Here is a 17,228-nt window from a genome sequence, read left to right as displayed (position 1 = left end):
AACTGGTCTCAGTAAAAAGCTTTACAGCTTTGCAGATCCCAGCTGACAGAAAAGACATTACTTACGCCATTTCCTCAAAGACCTTCACTCGCTCACATCCCTCTGGGGGCTCCCGTTTGAACATGTAGCTGTTGTTTGGTTTGGGAGATGAAGCATACTTGGGTAACGGTGAGCTACTCCCACTGTCTGTAAATTTAAAGCAGTTATATTAACTAGTGATTGAAAGCTCTTTTAAATTAAATTTGATTTCCAAACAAACAGCCTTTTGCACAATTTATCCACTACTGCCCCTATGCTTTGACCACAGTCTCCTTTATTGCAAAGCTATTTCTTATACCCTGTGTAGTACATTTCTTCTAAATAAAAACTTCAATGCAACAGTAATCTGCCATACCACAGAACATAAAAAGAAGGACATTTTGGTCCAGAAAACTGCACTTTGAATACAACAGAGCTGTAATCCTGAAAACAAATATGTTATTTATTATGTATTTCAAGAATGCAACTGACGGGGCAATGTGCTTAAGTCATACAGAAGAATAAAACAGATTATAATGATACAGGGTTCTCTACATGCCTTCTCACTGCCCAACCAATTTAACAAAAATGAGTAATATTCATTACAAAAGTTCTTAGCAGAAAAGTTATTTTTGCTAAATATCATGAATAACACGTACGCAGGGGAAAAAACAAGCTTTATAAAATGTCTCTTTTACCTACCCAGCATAAAAAACATAATTTGCTCAGAATTTTACCTTTAAAATGTTTATAATAAAAGGGCTTTTTCAGCAGAATTTATATTTTTGCTACTAGAAGACATGAGAAATCTCCAAACATCTCTACCTAACACGTTTTCCTCATATTTTTGGCCAAAAAGAAAATGGTCTATTCATGAAAAGCCATAAAACCCATAAGCAATTTCTCCCTTTCCTACCTGGCAAGAGATTTTGGAAATTCAAATCCACTAAAATGTGTCATTATTTTTGTAAGATGCCAAGCTGTAAAGTCAGTAACATGTTTGTATACAATAGTCCTATTTAAACAAATTCTGACTTAATGCAAACCAATCCCCACTGCTAAAATACTAACCACATGATCTATTGAAATGTATTATTTTCATCTATTTGAAAGACAGCACCAGTATCATAATTATGTTCGTCACAATTTTGGTAAGTTGCTTTAGTGTAGAATACAGGACACAGTCCAATATTCAGAAACTGAGTAATAAGAATGTTTTGTCATCATTAATGAAGTTATAATACACACTTAGGAAGAAGGCCCTTGATGCACACTAATACTTGTTAGTCTTGTGAATGCAGACTTATGCTTATATTTCTGGCTGGGAAACCACTGTCTGCAAAATAATAAGGTTACACTATTGGGAAGCTAGAAAACCACACAGTTTCTCTATCATTATTATGCATGATCCTACAGAGTAGGCACCAAACAGCCTCTTGGAAAAAATTAAGTCTCAAGAATGAAATTTGGTTTCTTCATATACTTCATATATTCAGATTTGAGAATTTTCTTAAGTTTAATATTTATCCTATATCTTGCATGAACAAATGGGAGGGAGGAGGAGGAATAGGATTCTCTCTCTTAGCATGATACAAAGCATGATTGGAGGTCTGAATTTGGTGCTCTATTTAAGCTAGGCTAGACAAGACTGGTCCATGATTAAAAAATAAAAATAAAAAATACCTCAAATTTGGTGTAATATAAAAAAATATGGCTTGACCTTACCTTACTACGCAAACATCAACAAACCAGGCAAAGGAAATATATGAGATCAAAAATACAAGTTAAGTAGGATAGATACCCCATTCTTCACGATGTGTGTATTTCACACTACATACGTGTATCAAAACATCTCATGTACCCCATAAATATATACGCCTACTATGTATCCACAGAAATTTAAAAAATAAAATTAAAAAAATACAAGTAGATATAGCATGAGATGCCTCCATGGAGATTACCGCTGGACATAACTTAGCCTACAGGGCACAAGCAGCATCAGCCTCAAACCATGGGCTTGATGCCATCAGCAGTCATGTCAGCAGTTAAGGATCCACCCGTTATCACGTAAGGAAAGTCATCTTGGCCACAGTTAGTCTTCTGTGTTCTTTTTCTTACTACATCATCAGGCCTATCACTTTCTTTCTCTCACTATTTTACTGATGGTTTCAAAGACTTTCTCGTAACTGAAGGCTAGATGTGAGTTGGATAATCTATCTGCAAAACTGATTATCTTCCTGTTAATCTAGAATGAAGTAATTTTCTTTTTAAAATATTTCTAATTTCAGAGGCTGTAAGTGAATTTTTTAACAGAGTTTTACCCTCTTAAACATATTCTGCTTTTTATATACTGCTATCCTAGACAGACAGTACTCAGTGTTATTATATCTTTCTGCCTTTTCAATAAAAATTGTTTTTTTAAATTATGTATTTAATATTAGGTGGTCTGGAAAGGCAAAGCTTGAAAGAAAAAAATTTTGAGACTATAAACAAATATTTGCTAAATCTGGAGTTTTTCCTTCAGGTTAAGTACGCAATTGGAGAGACTGTAAAGAGGGGTCAGGGAATGCAGACATCTAGTCTGGGGCTTTAGCTCTTGTTGTATAGTTCTATGTTACCTGGAATACAATCACCTCTCCGGATTTCTATATAATTAAAGGAACTTCCATTCATGAACTCTAAAATTCTGTGATTTTTCTTTAATAGTTCTAACATACAAAGATGACATATTTTACATATATATTTTTTCTTGCCTTACAAAGTGGCATGCTTTAAAAACAACCCATATGACCAACCTATGCTACTCATTCCAGACTTGAATGTATAAAATATTACTATTCATTTAAACCTCTGTGTTGAATTTAATAGCCACATTTCAATAACAGAACATTATAAGTATAAATATGCCTGCTCAGGAGATTCAAGATGAGAAGTCTCATGGTAATCTTAATTCGGTCTCTTTTGTTTACCAGTAATGGTAAGTTTTCTCATTCTGGTATCTCAGAGAATAATATAGGATCATAACTAGAAATACAATTGAGATTAGGTTAAATGTTACTTTATTACTTTTAACATCATAGCCAATGTCAATAAAATTAAATGCAGTGAATATATTTACATATTTCTATATTCACGTCTCATTTTTATATATAACAATCACTCAACTCTGAAAATCAAGAATATGGAAAAATGTGATTGCTGTTTTATAACAGATCATACATATGCATTTGCACCACATTTACCATTAAAATACAAGTAGCTTATCAAATACTTTTAAACATTCAATGATAATGAATTAAAGCTTAGAAAAATTAGAGAAGTTATTAAAGTTTGGAATTTCATATAGAAACAATATTCATTAAACTACATGTACTTGTATAGCTTGAGTTTTCTGAATTTCTTCTGACTTATTATATCTGGTATATTGTGGGGCCCACAATTCTTGTACACAAAATTATACATTTGGTCATACCACTGCACTTCAGCCTGGGTGACAGTGAGACCCCATCTCAAAAAAATATATATCACATATATAAAGGTTGATTCATTTATGCAGGTAGTATGTAAAATCTCTGCCATGGTTCTATTCTAGCCCTAAGTCCACAGATGTGCATTATCTCTATCACACTACTTTATCAAATTAAGTAAAATAAATTCTAAAACAAGCAATAATAGAATAGTGGTTCTAACCAGAGTTTCTTTCACATTAGACTTACCAGTTGTTTAAAAAAGATCAATGTCTAGATCTCATTCCTGAAAGATTCTGATTTAATTAGTCTGGGGAGGAGCCAAGCATTGCCTTGGGGTGGGGAGGTGGGGGTAAAGCTCCCAAGTGCACCTGAAGCACAGGCATATCTGAGAACTAATCACGAAATGGTTAAGAACATTAGTTTGGAGTGAGGCCACCTGACTTCTTCCTAGGCCTAGGTGCATGGCATAGGGTAAGTCTGATCCCTCTGTTTTTTGATCTATAAAATAGATAATACCACTGACATGACAGCTGTGAAAATTAGGATAAGGGCTGGGTGAGGTGGCTCACGCCTGTCACCTCAACATTTTAGGGAGGCTGAGGCGGGAGGATCACTTGAGGCCAGGAGTTTGAGACCACCTGGTCAACATGGTGAAACCCTCTCTACAAAAAAAAAAAAAAAAAAAAAAAACCCAAAACCAAAAGACAAAAAAGGATTAGGATAGTGCCTGAAACACAGTAAGCTCTGAATATTATTATTATAATAGTAAAAAGTAACACATCATTTCTAATCTGAAAATTTAAAATGAACCATTCGAAAATTAAGTGCCTATTCTGCTCCCTCTTGACAGAGGAGAGTAAAGGAAATGTTTTTAATAGATTTGTGTACTCTACTCAGGTACAAACAGATAAAATTTTGTTTCTGAGAGAGAAGCAGAATAATATCTGGAGTACTAGGTTGTCCAGGTTTATAACTGCCTGGCATGAACTCTGCCAGTTCAAGATGGCATACTTTAGTGTAAAGAGATCTGTCATTCTGAAATTAAAATCAATGCTTAAAGCATGCAGATTCTATAGACTACTATGCAAAGAAAATACTTTTATAGTATATGCAGCAATAATCAGTAGAATGTAATTCTTATTCTATCTTTCCCAGGTAATTAACTGACTAGGAAAGTGAGTACACTTTACTCAATGACATACTAAAGCATAAAATTAGCCAAGAGTTAAATTAGAAATATGATTGACTAAATAGTACTTAAACAAAATTACTACTCTAGTGTTAAAATACACTTATTCTGCTTCAGGAAATGAAATTATCAACTATAATGGGATTTGAAGGCCTAAAGAAATCAGGAGAAACACACAATTGTATATCATTTCTTGGCAATAAACTTTAACAATCAGGTTGTATTACCAATTGTATTAAAAAGCCTGTATTTTCAGTTAACTCCAAGATCAACTTGGAAACTTACAAGTAAGGAGAACAGGCTTTTACAAACAGCCTCTAAGGTTTTTCTAAAATTCCAAGTTAACACCTTGTGAGAATGCTAAAGAATTGTAATGAACAAAGACATCAGTTATACATAAGATCTCCTTTAGATCAGCATTCAGCAAAGAGTAAAGGGGAAAAATGACATGAGAACCTTTTGTTTCTTACACTTAGAAACTTCGTTTCAAATCAGATTGATTTTTTAATAACTGGGACTCAACTTACATTCCAAGGCCCATTAATTAAATATTTATTATATGTAGGAGGTATTTTATATTTTGTAATCACTTGTCATTCCATAAGTATTAATTAAATTGATACTAACTTACAAACTAAGCCAAAAAATTACTCTTTAGTTTTTGTGTACTCAAAGTAAGTACAGTGCTTCCTTCCACAACATAATCTTGATATGCAGAACAACAGTGCTAACTATTATTGTTGATAGGCTAACTACTCACTCTAAATCTGACATGACAATTAAAAATGAAAACAAGTCACTTTTAATCTGATATGACAGTTAAAACTAAAAATGGTCCTCAAACCAATTTATAGACTAAAATAATGATTCTTATAAATCTTATTGGTAAAACTAAACAAATTGGATTACACAAAATATTTTGTATCTTGTACAAAAGTAGGTATCTCAAGAAAATCACTATAATACAATCTTAATTTTTATACTGTCAAGTTTATTAAATGGCAAAATTTCCAGGAACATCAATTGTTTAAAAAAAAAAAAAACTGAAATCACATTGTTCATGTTAATATCCTACAACTGTGGTCTCCCAATAAGAGAGGCATGAAACAATCTGCTGATGTGTAGGGAAAAAAAATCAGTGCAATATACATATTTACCTTTTATCTTTATTAAAAACAAGTAAACTTTACTAACATTTAGGGAAAAAAGAACATTGGAACTTCTAATAAAATTTTCACTACAATTTTAAATGTTCACTTAAATATTTACTGAGCATTTACTATGTTCAAAAGAGTAGGCAAAGCAAAATGCTATCAATGTTATCAGTGCAATATTAGATAAAATTTAGTATTTCCTCTTTTTAAAAAAAATCTTGCTAAAAGGAAATGATCTTATAATGTCTTTAGGCAGAAACCAACATGGAATCTTAAACATCATTATAGTCACCTTAAAGTCTATTCCATCTCCAATATTTACTACCTTATGGTAATCATTTCCACATCTCCCATGCTGGAACTTCATAAGAACTTTGCTGTTATCCTGATATCCTCCTCCTCCCTCACCTCATACAGCTAATCAGCCACCAAATGCTGTTGACTTTTCTTCAGCCCCTTTCCTCCAGTTCCTCTGACCTTGCTATGCCTCCTCATCTTTGCCCTATACCTGTGGTCTCCCAATTAAGAAGCATGAAACAATCTGCTGACATGTAGGAAAAAATATCAGCAATTAAATATATTTATTTTTACATTTATACATGCTTTTTATCTTTTAAAACAAGTAAACTTTAACAGTTTGTAGAATGAATTATATACATATGTCACCTAGAAATATATAAACTTTATTAGGGGTACAGATTCAAAATTGCTAACAAGGGTATGGAATAAATAAAGTTTGAAAATCACAAGACTAGATTATTAACATGGCTACTTATCTTGTCCTCCTACTGCTTCTACTTCTGTGTCAATGTGAGTTATAGTTCTTAAATGTGAAGCTGGTCATATCCTTTAGCTGATAAAGGATCTTTCCTTGGCTTTTCATTTCTCTTAGCAAAGCTTACAGGGGCCCTTACGAAACAGTGAACTTTCTAACTCTCCAGTCGAACTGTTTTCTACTCTCCACCATTCACCCCATACCCCAACCGTGCAGTATCTTACTGTTCTCTACACACTGGGCCCTTTCACAGCTGAATGCTCATGTAAAGACTATTCCTTCTGCAAAGGCAGCAAGATGTAGTATCAGGTTCCTACAGAATATCTTTGTTGGCAGCTAGATGCCATGGAAGTTAGCTAGGTTACTTAATTTCTCTAACCCTCAGATTCTGGGACCTTTAAATAATGACCGTGTCACCGACCTATAGGACTGTGGTGATACTGTTGGAAATAATACAAATAAAATCACCTGAACACATTTAATCATCATAGCAATTCTATGAGACAGGTATCCCCAATTTATAGGTGAGGAAATTGAGATACAGATAGATTGAGTAGCTTGTCCAAGGGCACATAATTAAGTGGCAGAGCAGGGATTCAACCTGGCTGCCCCAGAGTCAATGTTCATTATTGTTACGCTACCTGTTTCACTAAGTTTGGATCTATCTCAACTCCAGTGTCTTCATTAGAGATGTGAGGGGATGACCAGATGAATCAAGTTCCTTCCAATCTAACATTCTGTTTCTAATTAAAGGCTTATAGCTCAGCCAAGAGCTTCATTGGGTCTGCCTTCTGTCAGTGTCACAAAGAGATAGTGTAAGGAGTGGTCCCTATGAGTTGATACTTCTCAGAGGAACACAAAAGATAATGGGGGAGGAAAAATCCAACAGATTCCCTTTTCCTTGAACCTAGTTGACACCTACTATTTTCCACCCAGTTACTATCAGAGTTTACTGGTTACCAGCAAGACCAACAGCAAGAAAGGGAAGATGAGACAGTTTTGGCAGTTACTTCCTTTCCCCTTATTTCAACAACAAATTTGAAATTCATGGCCTCTTTCCCACCAAGAGCCTATCACTAAATTTAGCATAATCTTAGTTTAATTACTCTTGGTTTTTATTTTTATGAAGAGTATCACACACTCTTCATGAACATTAAAAGCCTAACATAAAATTTAACAATTCAAAGAAAACACATTTTCAACATAGCTATAAAAATATACCCGTTAAAAAATGGACATATCATGAAGAAAGGTCTTAATACTCAAAAAAAATCTCCATTAAGCACTACACTGTGCTAGGCACTAGTTTATTTACTGACAGTAAAGCAATGACCAAAATATGGTCATTTACTCTTGTTGGAGCTAACATCATGGTAAATAGATAAGCGATTAAATTAAACATATATGCAGGTATGTTAAAATTTTTTGATTTGCTTATATTCTAAACAGCAATAATGGCTAAAACTGAGTTGTATACCTAAGTAGTTTTGAATTATGAATAATAACTCATAGACAGCTATCACAGTATCTGCCATTGGTACAATTGTTAACATTTTCAGAAAGAAGGGACAAGAGCATCTACTGGATACTTATTTTGTGCTGTTAGACACTGGAATGTATGTATCTTAAGATGCTGTCTTGAAAGAAAGATAGGTAAAACGACCTTGGGACATAATTCTAGAATAGATCAATTTTAACCTATAGACTAACTCCTTTGTTGGAATAATATCTTTATACTCTGCAATTTTACCACCAAAAGGTTCCTCTAGGATAATAAGCATCATAGAACCATATCAAGAGAATATTTTGATAAACACATCCAGGTTCAAAAGCAGTGATTTTTCAAGGTGTGGTAGCTCAAAGAAGTGTACCCATCATATCTGGTTTTACAATATAAACCCCCAAAAGAAAACTGCCATAAAATCTTGGCTGATTACCTAAAAAATAGAGGGTTAAAGCATAGTAAGGGCACAGGTCAAAAAAAAGGTCAAGAAATAGAACCCTAGAGATAAATACAAGTATGTTAAAATATATGTATAAAGCAATAGGAAGATGCCAAAAGCAGTCTGTTTCAGAAGTCTGCCTAGGGTCAAGCCTAGACCCTGGAAAGACAAAATAATACTTTTTTTTCTCCTAAGACCAAGGGAGGCTCAGTCCTAACACTAAAAGTTTAGCAATATGAATATTTACGTGTTAAGTCACAGAATGAGTTAAATAGGCTTATATGCATTGGCTTGGGACACTCTATCCACATAGTGTACACTGTTCCTTCAGGAAAATATAGCTTAAATTACAAGTAATCAATTTATGGACTCTTGGAATAAAACTCTCAGTAGTTGGCCTGAATAAAATGATTCCATTTATTTCATGATTATAATAATCAATGTTTCCACAATATCCTGCAAAACTGCAGAATTTTATAACAACTGCATAAGTGAACTGTGCCAAAGATCAATGATAAGTAGCTGACTGAAGTCTACATTTTGTGGCTTGCCCAGCACCAGTTTGGCTACCATCAAGCAACGCTGGCAGAGCTGCTTAAGAAACTAATATTCTGACACTGCCATCTGTATTACATAAATGGCTATTTTTGCTCCTTGCATTTTATTTTGGGTATGATAATGTGGAAGAATGTAAGCTACCTCTGAGGGTGCATTCTGATGATGTCAAGATGAGTGCTCTTATTCTGGATCTCTGAATTCTCCGCACAGAGAAGAGCAGTAGTAGTTCCTATGGCTATTAGTTAGCCTGGAAACTTTATACATGTGACCAGTGTGACCAAGTTGCCTTCAATCTTTAGGTTACTGGAAAAATCTAGTAAAAAATCAAAACAAAACACCAAAAACCCATTCACTTGAAACAAGTCTCTCAACAGTTGAAACTTTCTTGACAGAGTGTTTTTGTCCTGGCATTGCAATCCATACAGGCAAAGAAAAAAACCAATGTGCGATGCAACTAAAATTATTTTATAGGTCTCAAATGATACATAATTCATAGCAAATAGATGTTAGGAACACACAAAAATAACGTTAGCAAAGCCAGAAAAAGAATACGTATATAAAACGAATACTAGAAAAATAATCAGCTCACCAGCACATCCCTCATTAGGGCAGCTATTCACTGCAGCTATCCCTCTCCCCTCCATGTCTATCCAGGCTCCTACAGATGTCTGAACTAGTTACTCTACCACAGAACAAATCTCTCTACAGCAACTGCAGAATATGTAGGTACTCCAAATCAAATCAATTCTAGTTAACTTCAAAATTATAGAATTCATTCTGTTTTCATAATGATGAAAAGCTCTAGGAAAGCTATACAGCTTCCTTTTATGTCTCTAATAAACAAAACACCAATTTATGATTTATTGTAGAAAACATACATTATAGGAAAGAATTAGTATCTTTTTTTGAGATGGGAGTCTTGCTCTGTTGCCCAGGCTGGAATGCAGTGATGTGATCTCGGTTTGCTGCAACCTCCACCTCCTAAGTTCAACTGATCCTCTTGTCTCAGCCTCCTGATTAGCTGGGGCTGAAGCTGCATGCCACCACACCTGACTAACTTTTTATATTTTTAGTAGAGATGGGGTTTCACTATGTTGGCCAGGCTGGTCTTTAACTCCTGACCTCAAGTGAGCTGCCCGCCTTGGCCTCCCAAAATGCTGGGATCACAGAAATAGTTAGTATTTTTTAAAAACAGCAAAAGCCAGAGTTCGGGCTTTACATGAAGAAGAAATGAGTCAGAAACTAGCCTACAGTTTGAATGACATAACATATTAGTTCCAGAAATTGTAAAATTTCTGGACAACTCCTTCCTTTATACTTTTAGTATTCTAAACATCATTGTCTAATAGTGTATTATTTGTTTACATTCCTAATTACTTCCTACTAGACTATAAATTCCTTAAAGACAGATACCACATCTTAATCATCTCTATTTCTCCACTCTCTAGTACAATATCTCACATACAATAAATGCTCAACAAGTATTCCTTAAATAAACTAGAAGTATAACCTCAGTTGAAATACATAAATCTCAACTCCCAATTCTAAAATACCAATGTGTGCATACTTACATATATAAAAGGGATAGGTGCTATTTTCATTTTCTCTTTATAATATTTGATTTGTTTGAGAACTAGAAACCTTGTATTGCATAACAGAGGGCTACACAGTATTCCAGGGAGTAGTAACATCAACTTGATCTTAATCACAAAATAATGCCTCTCAGCTAAATATGGTAGATATTATGAAACTGATGTCATAGGGCTTTAATTCTCAAACTGAGGTGATCTTGTAGAAAACAGAGAAATGTCTTAAATAATTCTGAAACCCATTCTATATTTACAAGTTCTAAAGAGATTTTTTAAAAATCACTATTAAGCAACATTCATCACCACTAATTGTTTGCCATGTGCCAAAAAGTTGTCCTACGCATTTTGCTATATCTCATGTAACCCCAATAATGATATGAGGTAGGTATTATTACCCTATTTTACTAAGAAATATTTTTTAACTATTAGGAAAAAACCTTAGCTTTAGAGATGATCTGAACCAATGTTCTCATTTTACATATTAAACAAACAAAAAAAAGTATAAAGAAGTTAGTGTTATGCAGGCTTATATCTGGTATGTAAGAACAAAAGGACATAGAGGAAAATATACCAACAAAGGCAAACTTAGGAAAAGGTCTAACCTGTCTAAGAAATGGTCAGAATTAATATTATTAGATAATTGACACAAACTAGGCCAGAGAAGGTGATTTTGACTAAGCTGTGGAAGTTAAATAATTGATATTTTTTCCTGAAACGATTAGGGAAACTAACAGGTGATAATAAAGGTGATTATTTTTATAGCAGCAGCTACTATTCATTAAATCCTTGAGAATTAATGCAGGTTTTATGTCCAAACCTTCACAGGATTTTCAAATGCATTCCTATGGTCCCAAAGCCAGTGCTACTCTTAACTTCTATGTTATAACATCTCCTGCAAAAGACCCTGGCAGGAGAATGACATGATTATACCTTCTCATAATAAAATAGATTATATATCTTTAGGAAAAAGAGCTATTATATATTAAAGAACACACACTGTTTGAAACTTATGATGTAAGTGAAGACCTGTGAGCTACAGAAACCACTATTCGCTGGGAGGCCCTGAAGGCAATCTCACAACTAGTTAACCAAAATGGAACTCATCTGCCATCTTCTCAATACATTTTCTTTTTGGTTCAGCATCTCTCAATTATCCACAGTATTAAACTGTCTAGCTGTACTACCACCATTATTTCTACTTTTCATTTTTACCCCAGGTACAAGTGTTAAGTAGCAAAAGTGGCCAACCTGAACTGTACTTATCCTTTCTACTGGCATAACAAAGAATATGAGTTTGGAATCAAGACAGACTGGTTTCTCCATTTACCACCTACACAACCTAAATCAAGTTACTATTATCATTTCCATTTACCTTCAAAACAAACATTCCTACTGGAAGCAAGATGTTTTATTGTGAAACATCCACATTAAAAGGTTGTAAGGAAGTGATTAAAGGTGTTTATTCTCACAGGATGCTTCAGTGAAATGAAAGTTTCCTAGTCTGACATTTTAAGACATGGAGGCTTCCCACGTGAAGCCAAGAGATATCTGGTACTATATTCAATATATCCTTAATGAAGGAAGGGGGTCCACAAGGCCTTCAATAATGAAAGAGTCAACAAGAAAGGGGAGAACTGTTAAGATCTACCCACATATAAAAGCAGAGGACAAAATCCAAAGTAGCTTCCACTTAACATCTAAGAAGAGTTACATATAATAAGTAAAAGACATTAGACACAAAGAATATATACCTCATTATTCAATTTGTATGAAGTCTAGTAACAGGGGAAACTAAATTACAGTGATGGAAGTCAGCAAAGTGGTTACTTTCAAGTGGAGAGAGGAAGGATGCTATTGGGGAAGAGGCGCAAGGAGCCTTTTGTGGGATAATAAAAATCTTCTATATCTATACGTGACCTAGGTAGTGGTTTCATGAGCACACACATGTAAAAATTCATTTGGCTGAGCACTTATGATCTGGGCATTTTACATACAACAACGTATCAATCATAGGGGATGGGGTCAATTCAGAACAAGGACCGTAAAACTCCTAAGATTTTATAACCATATAACTTTGTATAGTTTTACATTTTTGTTGCCATTGACCTATTTCTCTATGGTGACAAGCAGTAAATTTGTTATAAACATAAGTTCAGTGTTTCTTTGCAAGTAGGTAGGAAGGTAGAAGCTGGGCAGTCTACATGGCCTTCTGTAGCTAGGTCTTAGGGGGCTAGAAACAGAAAGAACCCAGGGAGTGTTGGCAGACAAGTGGTGGTAGACACAATGATAGAAGAACATGGAGAGATAGTTGGGCTTGATAGGAAATAAGAATCCCAGAGGGTCTCAACAGTTAATAATTTATCTACATACTATAATATAATCCCTGATGTCCTGTAGGTACTCACTGAGCTTTATAAACTTGGTTAAAAATACACTCTTTTCCAACAGAATTTTTAGAAATGATTTCCTCGCAAATCAATCTGATTATAAAATCTAACTTTAAGCTTGAGAAACATAAACTTTACCATAACCATCATCCGCTCTGGACAATACCAAGGAAAAGACCTATGTATTATATGAAGTTGTACACACTCCATTTTATGGCTTTCATTAGCTGTTAGAACCATGCGCTGTGCTTCTCTGACACATTTATGGAAGATGTTTGTTAGAGTCACAAAGAAGGGGGTATGTGAAACCAATGAACAAACAAACCTAGATTAACCAATCTTTGACAATGTCACCACTCAACAAAAGAAAAAAAAAGGATGTAATGGTCTAAGACAAGGTATAATGAGCAAGGCCCCATAACAAACCCTCTAAGTGGACGATTCCATTCTTACCTTTATCACGATCATAGAGCAAATCTTCTGTTGAGCAAGGGCTACCATCCTGGGATTCCGGGGGACAAAAAGGGGAGACACAGGGTGAATGACTGCTGCAGCTACTGCTGCGCTCCTGGACAGAAGGAGTCTGAGTGTCAATGCTGCGAGTACTACTGCTCCGGTAATGAGCAGGGAGTGGAGCTCTTCGACCATCTGGTATGTCCAACGGCTGTAAGAGGAACACCATTAAACATCCAAATGCTGGTGCATACATTCATCTACATAGAAAGCGCATAGTATTTCCTTTGATTTCCTATTCCACCACTACTAACCCAATTTATTCTTCAAAGGCTAAAGACCAAGCTTGTATCTTAAGCTAATTTCTATATATGTTAACTTTATTGAACTAAACATTTCTTCTCAAACAAACTGTTGGCCTTAAAAATTCCATAGCTCACTGTATGTACCTGTAGGTCAGCACATTCCACAAAACTCTTCAAGGACAGCAGGAGTCCTGTGCCTGGTACTACTCCTGGCACATGGCAGATATTCAGTAAACATTTGCTGAATGAATTAACAAAGCTAAAAAAAAAATCACTTTGACTTGCTTGTAAGAAAAAGTGAAATCTCATATTCACAGGTACAGATTTTTCTGTTTGTTCTTCCTTCCTATTTTAATTTTTTAGAGGCCATGAACAGAACCATAGTTTCTATTTCCTTTGCAAATGATCCAAAATTTCTAATAAAGAGGTTTATTCTATTAGTAATCAATAGAGGTTATTAATGTAACTCAGAAGAATTTTAATATTAGAAGAATTTGGATATCAAATTCTACTAATTTGGTATCCAACTAAGTAGGACTACTCGTAATTTTCCTTAGTTTGAATACCTTGTTCTCAGTAGCAGAAAGAGAAAAAAGGAAACCATCATCATAGAGCCATATATTTTGGGCCTGAGGGTACCTCAGAGCTCACTGGTCCATTGTTTTGTTTTCACAAATGAGGAACCTATAGTTCAGTGACACAGCTAATTAAGTGGCATCAGAGATGCTGCTGCAGTAGACTCTTTCTACTTAACTACTCTGCTTCTGTAAAAATACATCTTACTCCATATTCTTCATTTGTGTGCTAACAAAGTGAGGTTAACAAGTAAAATTCTCTATATTAAGTTACTATATAATTGAAAATATTTGCTGTTATTAAACACACAGGATTGCAATGCTAGGGAAAAGAACCAATATGCTGTTAATTTATTTATAACTTATTTTCACTATTTATTGTGTCTACTGCTCTTACTCTGATCATTGTCATTTCAGAGATTTTAGAAACACTGTTGAGAGGGGAAATGAAGGAAGGTAAAATCAGGTGAGATTCAAAATGTATCAATATTTTCTATACCAAACAAGTGAAGGCTGAAATCCGAAACTTTGCAAATGAGAACTTCATTTAGAGTTCTGCCCCTGCTGCCCCTGGACTGGAGAAGAAACAAAGAGGCTGAGGGCTTTACTTGCACTACTAGCATGACATACTCACCATACAGAGAGGAGCCCATCTCCTCCCTGTGAGCCCTCAGCACCCCACCTTTCATCTGGTGGGGCTCCTGGCTCAGGCCAGCAGCATAGCTGCCCCACCCCCTGGCTGAACATCCTGGTAGCAGCGGATCTGTGTTTCTGAAGTGGAGGTCCCAGACGCAACCAAAAGACCCTCTGCCATTACCACTGCAGTGGTACTCCCCTTGCTACCCTTGGACTAGGAAAGGAGCAAAGACCCTGAGTGCTTTAACCACACCTCCAGCAAGCTGCCACTGCCCTAAGAAGAGGTCAATCTGTCTCCCCCAGGATCCCCCCAGCTTGAGCCCACAATGCAGCTGTCCTACTCCAAGCCAATCACACTGACTGGCAGCAGTTTTGCATTTCTCTGGGGTGGACCCCAGAGACGAGTGAAAGGCCCTCTGCCATAGCCACTGCCAAGTTCCCTTCCCGTGCTGCCTCCAAGCTCGGAGAGAACATAAAGCCTTAGCTCACCCCAGGGCTGAAGCCTGGGAGTGCCAAGCCGAGATCTGCAGCCAGCACTTGAGTGGGAGAGGAGCCCACACTTTCAGAGCACTGAGAGGGAGCACAGTTGCAATCATGAGGAAATACAGAAGAGCCACGTGGCTGAGCAAGAGCTTACCTACTGGCCATTACGCTTAAGGGCCATCAAACTTCAATCACAGTGCAAACTTCAATACAAAAAATACTTTGCTAATAAACCCTCCTGTGAAACTAAAGACAATAACTCAGCTACAAATAAAAACCTTGTACAATGCCTCAGACTCTAAAAACATCCAGAAAAGTCAACCAACTGTACAAATTATGCCACGGTTGAAGGAACACCAGCCCACACAGGTGAGAAAGAACCAGTGCAAGAACTCTGGCAACTCAGAAAGCCACAGTGTCTTCTTTCCTCCCAATGACCACATTAGTTCCCCAACAAAGGTTCTTAAACAGGTTGGAATGGCTGAAATGACAGAAAGATAGAATTCAGAATATAGAAATGAAGGTCATCAAGATTCAGAAGAAAGCCAAAACACAATCCAAGGAATCTAATGATTACCATAAAATAATACAGGAGCTGTTTGATGAAATGGCCATTATAAGAAGGAACCAAACTGATCAGAGAGTTGAAAAACACACTACAAGACCTTCATAATGCAATCCCAAATATTAATAGCAGAATAGACCAAGCTGAGGAAAGAATCTCAGAGCTTAAAGACTGGTTCTCTGAACTAAGTCAGATGAAATTTTTTTTTCCTTTTTTTTTTTGAGATGGAGTTTTGCTCTTGTTGCCAGGCTGGAGTGCAATGGCACAATTTTGGCTCACTGCAACCTCCACCTCCTGGGTTCAAGAGATTCTCCTCCCTCAGCCTCCTGAGTAGCTGGGATTATAGGTGCCCACCACCATGCCCGGCTAATGTTTTGTAATTTTGGCACAGATGGGGTTTCACCACGTTGGTCAGCCTGGTCTTGAACTTCTGACCTCAGGAGATCCACCTGCCTTGGCATCCCAAAGTGCTGGGATCACAGGCATAAGCTACCATGCCTGGCCAAAAAAATTTTTTTTAATGAATAACAGAGAATGAACAAAGCCTCTGAGAAATATTGTACTATGTAAAGAGACTAAATCCACGATGCACTGGCATCCCTAAAAGCGATGAGGAGAAAGCAAGCAACTTAGAAACCATATTTCAGGATATTGTCCATAAAAACGTCCCCAACCTCACTAAAGAGGCCAACATTCAAATTCAGGAAATGCAGAGAACCCCTGCAAATACTACACAAGAAGACCATTCCCAAGACACATAATCATCAGATTCTCCAAGGTTGGAATGAAAGAAAAAATGTTAAAGGCAGCTAGAGAGAACAGGCAGGTCACCTACAAAGTGAACCCCATGAGGCCAACAGCAGACCTTTCAGCTAAAATCTTGCATGCCAAAAGAGATTGGGAGCCTATATTCAGCATTATTAAAGAAAAAATTTCCAAGCGAGAAGTGCATATGCAGTCAAACTAAGCACATAAGCAAAGGACAAATAAGATCCTTTTCAGACAAGCAAATGGTAAGAGAATTCATTACTACCAGACCTGCTTTAAAAGAGATCCTGAAAGGAGTGCTAAATCTGGAAAGGAAAGAACATTATCAGCCACTACAAAAACACAATTAAGTACACAGAA

At 36.0% G+C, this 17,228-nt stretch overlaps 1 protein-coding gene across 7 annotated transcripts in view; it reads right to left on the bottom strand.

Annotated features, from left to right (window-relative positions):
• The window catches only part of GLCCI1 (glucocorticoid induced 1), a 131,073-nt gene that overhangs the window by 4,006 nt on the left and 109,839 nt on the right, over positions 1 to 17,228 (bottom strand). For 4 of the 7 annotated variants that reach the window (XM_021935282.2, XM_003896274.4, XM_021935283.2 and 1 more), the window contains 2 exons: positions 13,537 to 13,747; positions 66 to 186 (listed from right to left, as the gene is read on the bottom strand). In XM_021935282.2, coding sequence (XP_021790974.1) covers positions 66 to 186; positions 13,537 to 13,747 — 332 coding nt within the window. The remainder of the gene's footprint in view (positions 1 to 65; positions 187 to 13,536; positions 13,748 to 17,228) is intronic. The other 3 variants (XM_021935285.2, XM_021935286.2, XM_021935284.2) reach the window with 2 other exon arrangements.

Source organism: Papio anubis, chromosome 4, assembly GCF_008728515.1.
Source record: "Papio anubis isolate 15944 chromosome 4, Panubis1.0, whole genome shotgun sequence".
Classification (NCBI taxonomy): Eukaryota; Metazoa; Chordata; class Mammalia; order Primates; family Cercopithecidae; genus Papio; species Papio anubis.
The sequence above is the reverse complement of the archived record's forward strand: the minus strand, read 5'-3'. Positions and strand labels throughout refer to the sequence as shown.